The sequence below is a fragment of the Pseudochaenichthys georgianus genome, chromosome 21 (genome assembly GCF_902827115.2).
Source record: "Pseudochaenichthys georgianus chromosome 21, fPseGeo1.2, whole genome shotgun sequence".
NCBI classification, from domain to species: domain Eukaryota; kingdom Metazoa; phylum Chordata; class Actinopteri; order Perciformes; family Channichthyidae; genus Pseudochaenichthys; species Pseudochaenichthys georgianus.
The window spans coordinates 18,016,684-18,028,936 of NC_047523.1; the positions used below are offsets into that span (position 1 = coordinate 18,016,684).

Sequence of the window (12,253 nt, forward strand, 5' to 3'; positions counted from 1 at the left end):
CATATGAGAGCTCGGTAACTTTACTCAAATTGTTTACCTTATTTTGTTTCTTTGAACTTCTTGCATGTTAGTTCTCCTCTACAGAAGAACTTATGACCCTAACATATGATATGTACATATAGATATAATAGTTATGCATCCTGTAGATAAAGGCTGACAGGACACACTGAACTCGTCATCAATGCAAATTCAGAAGGTTGTGTGAAAAGATAATACGGTTATTAAAAGAAAGTATGTAATATAACTAGAATAGACCTACTGTAATTCTCTTTTTTGTTTACTTCAGTCCCTCAGCCTGTTGCCTGAGGCTGGTGGCACACATTGATTATATGACTGTAAAGAGAAAGTAATTTTTTAGGGAAAGAACCTGAAGTTAAAGCCACCTTCTGAAGTGGATCGTTAATTCCTGTACACATAAAGCCCCCTTAAAGTTAAACTCTGTCAATCCTCAACAGTCTCTACACAACTGCAGTGAAGGCAGCACCTTATTGTTTTACTTATGTCTTAGTCAAGGGTCATGTTTTATATGTTTCAAGTTTCACATTTCGGTTTTCAACTTTCTGATTTCGGCTTGTATCACATTTTATTAAGTTTTGTAAATTATGTTATTAGATTTTGGGTTTTATTTGATTTATTTTCAGATACATTTTGAACACACGCTGTAACTATAACCATTATTACATAGCATCAAACACAGGTTTAACACTAACGTTTTTCTTAAGAAAAAAACCTGGGAACGACAACCGGTTGGTGCAGAGGACTCACTACATTTTCAAAAACGTATTAGCTTTACTGCCCTAGTCTTAAGACACACATATATTTCTGTTAATGTGCTACACATAGAAACCATATATATGATGGGAATAATGATTGGAGGAAAAGGGAGAAACTATATTCCCATTACATTATGGATATGTTCTTGAGCAACACTGAGCCCACACACTGATCTGAGAACAACAATATAGTGCAACTACTCAAAAGAAACACACCTGTGTGAAACGAATCATACGTTTTATGATAAAATACAGATGTATTGAAATCCAAATTATTAAAATATAGTAAATGTGAGATACATTAGGAGGAACATTTAAGATATGATTGTAGTGATAAAGATAACTTATGGTTGGCCGGCTTCACACGCCTAAGAGAAAGACCGGCTGTCCCCTCTAAACTACTTTCTTTCACTCTCTAAGTACTGAGTTGGGCCTTATACTCTGCACATGTTACATTATCTAAAGATTAACAGTTCTGTTAGACATAATGGGGTTTTCTGCACACATTTGTATATACAAACTGAACTTTCCTTTGTGAACAGCTCATGACTTTAATCCAACAACGGATCCTCTACCACACAGAGCACTTTTAATTATTTGTCTTATTTGTGTCAATTTGAAACCATACATCAGAGGATTGATAATTGGAGGAACAATGATGAACTGCATTGCCATAAAATTCTGGGCACTTTGCGGCAGTCCTTTTGAGCCAAATCGCATGTACAACAAATCAAAAAGCAAAGAAACAACACCCACTGCTAAACAGAATAAATGTGGTACACATGTCTGCATAAATGTACTCCAGTTCTCTTTGGAGGCTTTGCATGTTCTGATCAGATGTATATAAGACCAACCAACTAACATGAAATGACAGAAATAAAATGTATAATTCAAAGCTGGAATAACAATGTTTGCAATGGAGGCAGAGCAAGCTAGATTAGCAACTAAAAAATTAACACAGTAGATTTTCGGTATTTGTGAGCCACATATCCTTGATGTTGATGTTGTTATTGTGCTCATGAACAACATGTAAAAAGGAACAAGCCAGGCAAAAAACACAAAGACACCAACTTTCTGTTTAGTCATGAAAGAGTGGTACACCAGAGGTCGACATATAGCCACATACCTGTCGTAGGCCATCAACACGAGAAAAGATAAATCTGCAGCAGCTGAAGAGTGCAACACAAAACCCTGCAGAAGACATCCAGCATATGAAATAACATGAGTGGTAGACAGAAGATCAATCAGGAACTTTGGGTAAAAGCCTGCTGTCCCATAAAGTCCATTTATACACAGATTACACAGGAAGATATACATGGGCTCGTGAAGCTTTTTGTGCACAATGATGGTCACAATAATGGTCAAATTTACCAGCCAAATCACAAAGTAACACAGCAAAGTGAGAATAAAAAGAACAACTCTGTAGTTTGTCGTCCCACTTAGCCCTGACAGAGTAAACATAGTAACTACTGAAACATTATTCATCGTCAAAACTTAATTTCTATTGTTCTTTTAGATTACTATTACGTACCCTACTGGGCTAGGGGAACCAAAGGGAAGCAACACAAACCAGAGTGGAATTGGTAAAAGTTATAAGTGTTTTAATGCACAACAGGTGAACAAAATGGCAGGCAAGCAGCCTGAAACAAACAAATTGCCACAAACACCGGTTTAAATAACAAACAATAGAGGCCACAAGGGCGCAAGTTTAAATGGGCAACCAAACTAAGGGATGACTCTAAAAAGTGAGTCTAAACGCATACAAGGAAACTAAATACTCACACACTAAATAAAGAAGGAATCAAAACCTCACTGTAAAAGTGGTACAACTAGCAAAGGAAGGCTGTAAGAAAACACAGCTAGGACAACAGTCAAACAATACTAAACTAATCTAAGCACATCTAATCAAACTAATCTAAGCACATCTAATCACAACAATACTGCTAATCACAATAACACGGTCCACACAAGTTAACCCCCAGAACGAAGCGCAAATAGCGAGAGGCGTCTGTTCACTCAACAGAGCCTCCAGAGTGGTGATAGTCCACGGCCTTTGTACTCCTCCCCAGCAGGTGTGCGCCGGCTGTGCGCTGCGATTGGACGACGTCAATCCAATCACCATCTTCAGAGGCGGACCAGGAGATGGGCAGCCAATGATGTTGGAGCAACCACACAGCTCATTTACATAATCACACACACAGCTGAAAACACTCACAGGCAGATTAATGAGCAGACAAACAGCAACCGTGACTGGGGTTACGTACTGTAACCCAGCTTCTATGAGTATAGGCGCAGCCCTCTAAGGCTATCGCTCGCTATTGGGTAATCCCACTGCACGTGTGCAGCACTGACAGACTTAATCCACGCCCACCTATGGGCCCCACCTACGGACTCACTTCCGTATAAATAGGAAGTAGTCCCTACAACCTGCTCCCACACAAACAGCTTTTCTTCAGCTATTCACGGAGTCAGTGGGGCCCGAACCTTAGAGGGCTGCGCCTATACTCATAGAAGATGGGTTACAGTACGTAACCCCAGGTCTATTTCATATAAGGCTTCGCCCTCTAAGGCTATCGCTATTGGGTTAAGGGCGAAGCAGGATGTAGTCCACGCCCCACTGGTCCGTCCGTTACCAGAAGCACAGAAACACACCTACTCAATTAATAACCCATGTCCATTTCGCCATGCGTAAATGGAGCATCACATTCCCAGGGAATATAGCATTTAAAAAATGAATATTCTCCATACGGAAAAGAAGGTAGGCTAAATAGGCTACCTGTAAAAAGTAGAGACCAAAGTCCCACTTGTTAAAACGATCAAAGAGGGGGAAAAGGGCAGCTCTCTATGGAACGCCCTTTGCGCCACAATTCGCGCTTTTATTCCCGCGGATTAACGGGGAGGTCCGTTTATTCGCGCGAAACTACGCGCGAATAAACGGGGAGGTCCGTTTAAGTTCAAAGTTTCAGTAACCAATCAGTGAAGAGCAAAACCAGACCAAAGCAATCTGTAGATGAAAAGTTCCTGACATTGTGAGGCTGTAAATTGTACGTTATTCCAGATTCAGGGGACTATGTATTAATTTGGCTTTCAATATAATAAATATATCAATCAATATAACCTGCCTTCATTGTCTTTTAAAATAAAATCGCCTTACCTTATCTTACTGAAGGGTATTTATGTCTCCTTAAATCACCTTTTAAAAGTACTTCTTATAACATGGCATGGTGTAACATATCAAAATGATCAGTCTCTGGTCTTGCTAGAAATGCAATGTCACTCACCTTAGAGCCACTGTCTTATGAGATACTTAGCTTAGAAATCAGATTTTTGGAAAACTTAAAAACTCTTGTGAAAACACAGATGTACTCATGTCATTAATTTTTTTTGGTGTTTCAGATTGGGTTTACCAATGTTTTTGGTTCACAAAAGTAGTGAAATATATGAATTACACTATAGGCCTATATACATGTGTTGTTCATGACTAAAATGAAAATGTGTAAATTAGAATTTGGAGTAAAATAGTTCTATCACTCTACTTTCACCACAGAAAAAATAAAATGGACCGCATCCTATTTTTTTACAGAGGTAAATGGAAAACCTGTATGCTTGGTGTGTTCGCAGCAAGTTGCTGTGCCCAAAGAATATAATATTCGCCGCCATTATGAGACTCACCATGGAGAGAAATACGACTGCTTGCAAGGACAACGGAGAAAAGAAAAGATAAATTACCTGCTATCAGGTCTAAAGAAACAACAGGCCGTTTTTACCAGCCGAGATATAAGTGACGCAGCCGTGAAAGCCAGCCATCTCATTGCTAACGAAATAGCATCAGCCTCAAAGCCATACTCTGAGGGTGAGTTTGTGAAAACATGCATGCTGAAGGCTGCAGAAATCGTGTGTTCTGAGAAGCGACAGGTTTTTGCCAACATTAGTCTAACGAGGAATACAGTGAAGGATAGGATTGCCGATCTTTCAGCAGATTTGGATAGCCAGAAAAAAATAAAAGTAAAGTCATTCGTAGCATTTTCAGTTGCAATCGATGAGAGCACTGACATTACAGATGTTGCTCAACTGGCCATATTCATTCGTGGTGTAGATGAGACTTTGACGGTCACCGAAGAGTTCCTTGAGTTGAGTTGGTTACAGACATGGCCGTATCCACCATTAAGGTCACCGAGGTCCGGACCTCGGTAATTTTGACTTGAACCGGAGCAGAGGAGGAGTGATGAGGTATCTAGAGATCTGAGTCCAGCGGGCTGCTTGTGTTTCTGTTCATCAGGACATCATATGACCAGCAGATCCTGTGTGAACGCTCTACGTTAGTCAGTGGACGTCCGACAACATGCACACTAACTTATATTGCAGCTATAGGCTATACTTTAGTTTAAATTGCGTGAATAAACTAGCTAGATAGCTACATTTAATTACATTCATCCAATGTCAGAAGGATTACCTTTTAACAAACGTTGTAATGCTTTTCTTTCATTTCAATTTGAGTAAAACATTGAAGATATAACATTGTATTGTTCTCTTTTCACACTGACTCAGATATAATGAAAAGACTACGTCAGTCGAAGCTCAGCTTTGGTAAGGAAGAGACAGGACAGGCAGAGAGAAAGAGAGTGAGAGAAAGTGATGGAAGTCAGGGAGGAACTGCAGGTATAGTCACACAAACGAAGGCTTAATAACCCCATCTATCTATCTATCTATCTATCTATAACGTAGTCTTCATTTAGAATATAGACAATAGGCATAATTTTAAAACAACATCTTTGTTATGATGTCATAATAACATACAATTGTATAAAACACAATTTGCTTTCATCTTTGTTCTCTTTTGAGAATCAAACAAAACTGATTTAAAGTTAAAAATAATAATGCAAACAAACAAGTAAAATGAACTAAATTGCTGAATTGCTTTTAATTCACTGGCAGGAGCGACAAGTGAGGAGGAGCAAGAAGTGAACAACGAGGGAGAGATTGAACAAAGAGAAAGAGTAGAGGACAGAGAGAGTAATGAACAGGAAGAAGACAGAGAGACTAAAGAAGATGGAAGAGAGGCTGCAGGTTATGGAAAGGAGAGAGACATGGAAAATGAATGTTGACAATGTTGTGTGATTATTTTAGCCTCTTCTGCATGTCCAGATCATTAACAGTAACACTCAACTGATAGTTATGCATTACACTTTAAAAAGGAATTGATGCTGCAGCCCACTGACATGGTTTGAAATCAATATATTATCCAATTTGTGACCCCCCACAGGACTTAAAAAGCACCTAACTAGATCATGAAAATCCCAAAAATCTCGGGGGAGTATACCCCCGAACCCCCCTAGGCCTAGCATGTTTGGACCTCGGTATTTAGGAAATCCTGGATACGGCCCTGATGACAGACACCACTAAAGCGGATGACATTTTTAGCGCTCTCGTTGAAGCACTGGACAGGGTCGGAGTGGACTGGACCCGTGCTGTCCGTCTGGCTACAGACGGCGCACCATCAATGATCGGGAAAAAAGCAGGTGTTGCCACGAAATTCAGGGAGAAAGTACAAGCAGCAAATGGAGGAGATCGTTTTTGGACATTCCACTGTATTTTGCACCAGGAGGCATTGTGTTGCAAGACGTTAAAAATGGATCACGTCATGAAAGTGGTTGTCCAAACTGTTAATTTCATCCGAGCCAGAGGGCTGAATCACCGTCAGTTCGACAGCCTCCTCAGTGATAAAGACATCACCTGTAGCCTACCATATCACACTGAAGTGAGGTGGTTGAGCCGAGGTGCCGTGCTGAAGCGTTTTTCTGATCTACGGGAGGAAATTGGACAGTTCATGGAGAAAAAGGGTAAGCCAGTGCATGAATTAAAAAACCCAGAATGGCTGCAGGACCTTGCATTTATGGTGGATATTTCAGAGCACTTGAATAATCTGAATATAACGATGCAAGGTCGCAAAAAAGTTGTCACAGAATATTATGACAGCATACGCGCATTTAAATTGAAGCTGGCTTTGTGGGAGACACAGCTGTCAAGTGGTGACCCTGCTCATTTCCCTCATCTAAGAAATGTGCATATGACCGGAGTTACTGCTGACATGAGTCGGTACAAAGACAAAATACCGTGGTAAATTTGGTTTTATATTGGACGTTGGATATTCGACACATTCGAAAAATCTATTTAACACTGGCTTCGATGGGCGTTTTTTTGTCAAACCAACTTCGATGTGTTAATACAAGGCCCGCCTATATAACACAAAGCTTTTTTTTTCAAAAAACCCACCTTTTGATTTTATACTATTTTTTTTGTGTTAAAAAATCCTATAAATCTATTATGCGGCTTGACCTTTTCACCTACACATGTCATAACACATCTGATGAACTCAGCTAACTGCCCTACACTTAACACAAAGCTTTTTTTTTTCAAAAACCCACTTTTTGATTTTATACTATTTTTTTAATGTTAAAAAATGCTATAAATCTATTATGCGGCTTGACCTTTTCACCTACCCATGTCAAAACACATCTGATGAACTCAGCTAACTGCCCTACACTTAACACAAAGCTTTTTTTTTCAAAAAACCCACCTTTTGATTTTATACTATTTTTTTAATGTTAAAAAATGCTATAAATCTATTATGCGGCTTGACCTTTTCACCTACACATGTCATAACACATCCGATGAACAAAGAAAAGTACCCTCTGCATGAGAAAAAGCAAACACTCTGATTGTTAAAATGTTCCTCATCATCAAAATTAATAACAGTTCTTTGTTCTTGTCTTTTTGACCATGTTGCAATATAGGACATATACAGTGTTTTCAACTGTCAGTTAAAAATATCCTCTTGCCTACTATTTCTGAAGTCCTTATATTATATGGAAGCGATTTAGTAATATCCGAATTATTGTCGTCCTGAGGTGCCTTTCTGTTGGCATATCCTTGAAAATGCTTAAATAATAATTTAAAAAAGTAACTTTCATTACTATTGCCTGTGTCAACCTTTGGTTGTTTTATGTGAAGATGTATATTTAGCTATTGTAAGTCATTTAAAGAATTCCATGTAGCCTAATCACCTTAAAAAATGTTAAGATGAAAAGGCCAAGCCGCATAATAGATTTATAGCATTTTTTAACATTAAAAAAATAGTATAAAATCAAAAGGTGGGTTTTTTGAAAAAAAAAGCTTTGTGTTATATAGGTGGGCCTTGTATTAACACATCGAAGTTGGTTTGACAAAAAATCGTCCATCGAAGCCAGTGTTAAATAGATTTTTCGAATGTGTCGAATATCCAACGTCCAATATAAAACCAAATTTACCACGGTAGACAAAATTACGGAATTGCTGCAGGAGTTTGAGCGGCGGTTTCAGGTCTTTGGTGAGCTTGAGACAGAGTTTGCAGTGTTTCGCTCGCCATTTGCAGTTAAGGCTGCGGATCTGCCCGTCGACATACAACTTGAGATAATCGACTTACAATGTGATCAGGATTTAAAGGACACATTTGCCTCATCGGACTTGGGCACATTTTATCGGTATCTTTTGCCAGGATACCCCAAATTGACAGCCCTGGCAGCAAAAGTTTTGAGCATGTTTGGGACCACCTACCTTTGTGAACAGGTTTTCTCTGTAATGAACATTACTAAAACAAAGCTGCGTTCAAGACTCACACACAAGTGCCTGAATGAACTAATTAAATTGGCTGCTAGTCAGGATTTTAAGCCTGATATTGATGCCATTGTGAGGGCTAAAAGATGTCAAGTTTCAGGAGCAAATTAATCAGTGACGTGAAAATAAGAACCTACTGAAATATTTGAACATGTTATATTATTCTGTCATAGAAAATTGTGTATTATAATGTCAATCAGCAGCTGCATTAGGCAAACAATAGTTTGATTTGATGTGGCTGCACCGCCCCAACTTCTTTTTAAAATATAGAAATGTTATATCTTCAAGGCAACGGGGGTAACTCAAACTCCTCACTTAATAGCTCACACGTTTTTATTTGTATTTTGTGGTCAATCAATCAATCAATCAATGTTTATTTATATAGCCCAATATCACAAATGTTACATTTGTCTCAGTGGTCTTCACAGTGTGTACAGAATATCAGTATGACAATACGACACCCTCTGTCCTTAGACCCTCACATCGTACAAGGAAAAACTTCCAAAGAAAACCCAGTTTAAAGGGAAAAATGGGAGAAACCTCAGGGAGAGCAGCAGAGGAGGGATCCCTCTCCCAGGACGGACAGACGTGCAATAGATGCCGTGTGTAAATTGAAAAGATAATACATTTGCAACATAGGTAGTCCAGATGTTTGGAAATGCATGTGTGTATAATAGGAAGATGAATCCACGAGGATATCCATCCAGCGCTCGCGATCCAGGACACAGGACCGCAGGATCATCCATGACTCCGGTTCCCAGCGTATATAGACACCAAAAGAAAGACATTTGGGGAAGCTGGGTTAATCGGAACATGAGTACACAGGTATAGACAGAGAGAAGGAAGAAGTAAGATGACCCCCGACAAACTAAGCCTATATCAGCAAAACTAGGGGCTGAATCTAATCAGCCCTAACTATAAGCTTTATCAAAAAGGAAGGTCTTAAGCGCACTCTTAAAAACGGATAGGGTGTCTGCCGCCCGAAAACAAACTGGAAGCTGATTCCACAAATGTGGAGCTTGATAAGAAAAGGCTCTGGCTCCCATTGTACTTTTAGAGATTCTAGGAACAACCAACAACGCTGCATTCTTGGAACGCAATGCCCTAGTAGGACAGTAGGGTATAATGAGTTCTTTAAGGTAAGATGGCGCCTGCCCATTAAGGGCTTTGTAGGCGAGAAGAAGAATTTTAAATTCTATCCTGTGTTCTATAGGGAGCCAGTGTAAGGCAGCCAGAACAGGAGTAATGTGGTCTCTTTTCCTAACTCTGGTTAGTACACGAGCCGCAGCATTTTGAATCAGCTGAAGCGACTTGATTGACTTCTTGGTACTCCCTGATAATAAAGAGTTACAATAATCCAGCCTAGAAGTAACAAATGCATGGACTAGTTTCTCTGCATCGTTTTGAGGCAAGATATGCCTAATTTTTGCAATGTTACGTAGATGGAAGTAGGCGGTCCTTGAAATTGATTTTATGTGGGCGTTAAAGGATAAATCCTGATCAAATATAACACCAAGATTCCTTACAGTCTCACTGGAGGCCAAATTAATGCCATCCATAGTTAGTATATCTTTAGATAATTTGTTTCGTAGATTCTTCGGGCCAAGTACAATAACTTCAGTTTTGGTCGTGTTTAACATCAAAAAGTTTAAGGTCATCCACGTTTTTAAGTCCTTAAGGCAGTCTTGAATTTTATTTAGATGATTAATTTCATCAGGCTTGATTGACAAATATAGTTGAGTATCATCCGCATAACAATGAAAGTTTACAGAATGATTCCTCACAATATTGCGGAGTGGTGAGTCAGTTCAGGTGGAAACTGTGATCTGTTGTAAAGAACATATGTGTAGCACTTGAAATTGCACTTGTTTTTTCTTAATAAATGTCAGTTTGTTCATAACGTTTTGCGTCTCATTACATGTGGACATTTTCCGAATGTACTTGTAGCCTACTTATTTGCACTTAAACAGAAATATTGTCGTTATGTAGGGCCTGTGGGTTATTATGCTATGATTTTACTGGTCCGGCCCACTTTAGATCAAAGTGGGCAGTATGTGGCCCCTTAACTGAAATGAGTTTGCCACCCCTGCTCTAAACAGCTCAATAGGCACACCGTAGACACTAATTAGAAGAGCACAGACTAAAACAGCAATGTACAGACGAATCAGATGATTAAACATGATCTTAAAATATATTTTATATATTTTTTAATTTATTTTTTGCATTTTTTTGTAATCATTATTTGTAATACTTTCTGCTGACACTAGGTGGGGCTGTGCCCCTAATGACCAGTCGCCACTGTGTAGCATGAATGCTTTGTATGTCCGGGGCGGGACATTCATGTGGTTGGTTGTTGGTCGGGCTGCTCGCGTTGACTCCCCAAGCTCAAGACACGCCCACCGCCAAGCGGCAACGCACGCCGCCGTGTGTAGGGGCCGTAACGGTACGTCCACACAGCAGCTTCAGAAGAATCTTCCACCGCTTCCAACGCTTCTCTACCCATTGACTTTGAATGGGGATGACGTCACTTTGCCTTGCTTTTCGCCGAACTGCATTGTGGGGGAGCGAAGCGAAGATTTCCAGGATGTCCAGGATCTCCAGGATTCAAAAGTTGAGCAATGTTCAACTTTTGAAGCTGAGCTGGAAGCGCCAGCCAATCAAACACGTTTATGCAAATCTGACAGTAGAAGCGCTAGCCAATCAAACCGCGTGTAAGCAGGGAGAACCAGACCGCAGTTCATTTCCTCATATTCCAAACGAGAAATTACGGTAGCAAATCACCCGGTTCTTTACGACCAGAACTATTAACGGGATACAAACCGGAGGAACCAGGCATGGAGGAAGGTGGCAGAGACAGTGGGTGAAACTGGTAGGTTTTCGCCTGTTTGGGGAGATTATATATATATATATTGCTCTCATAAAATCCCCGGGGTTTTTTGATTTGTATGTCGGGGGCGGGAGATTCATGTGATTGGTTGTTGGTCGCATTGCTCGCAAAAAATCCCCAAGCTGTCAGACACGCCCAGCTCCAAGATTTTCAAGATTTTCAAAAAGCTGCTGTGTGGACGTACCATAACGCTAAACCGGAAGTGAGGCTAAGAACGGCGAACTTAAAGATAACAATACCATTAGCACTCCTAGTGGTGACTTTATGAACTGCAAACAAATTATAACATTATAAAATGCCTTTAAGGCAGCACACTGTTTGAAGCGCTGCACATTATATAAACTAACGTTACACATGGCAACGACATTAATTGCAAACAGTCGTGACTTGTGTGAAGTGTAACATTAAACAATATATTAACATATTAAATACAACATTTATGACACCACTCGTTCCACTCAGTAACCCTCTTTGTTCTAAGACATGTGATAGTCTATACACTATCATCTTCTCCATCCATTTACACAAGTGTGATGTTACTGGGTAATGATCACTTCCTATGGTACAGTCACTTTTTACATACCATTCACACGATTTAACTAAACTATCCGTCACAAGTATGAGGTCCAAACATGATTGTGTCCCCCTATTCACGTCTATTCTTGTTTCTTGTCCATCATTATCACTATTCAATCCGTCTACATTTAAACTTTTTCGGTTTAGGCAGCATGGATTTTTCAGCCTGTCCTCCTACAAAAAACGACCAAATAGGTCGATTGTTTAAGCACCTTAGATTACGACCCATAGACACGTTTTAAAGTGTAGCACCTCTAGTGGTCGTGTAACAACATGCTCCCGTTTATTCACAAATAATCCTCTCTGTAAAATCCTAAATTGTAGGATAGTTTGGCCATTAAAACGCTTTTTGATTAGATTTCTA

The 12,253-nt window shown here is 39.6% G+C and overlaps 1 protein-coding gene across 1 annotated transcript; it reads right to left on the minus strand.

Annotated features, from left to right (window-relative positions):
* Positions 1–1,316: 1,316 nt before the first annotated feature.
* LOC117466356 (olfactory receptor 4P4-like) lies at positions 1,317–2,258 on the minus strand. The gene has a single exon (XM_034109565.1). It carries the CDS (start codon positions 2,256–2,258, stop codon positions 1,317–1,319), a length of 942 nt encoding a protein of 313 aa, XP_033965456.1.
* Between the last annotated feature and the right edge of the window lie 9,995 nt (positions 2,259–12,253).

Excerpts from the sequence above, each read along its gene's own strand:
- LOC117466356 (XM_034109565.1), bottom strand. The coding sequence starts at position 2,258 with ATGAATAATGTTTCAGTAGTTACTATGTTTACTCTGTCAGGGCTAAGT.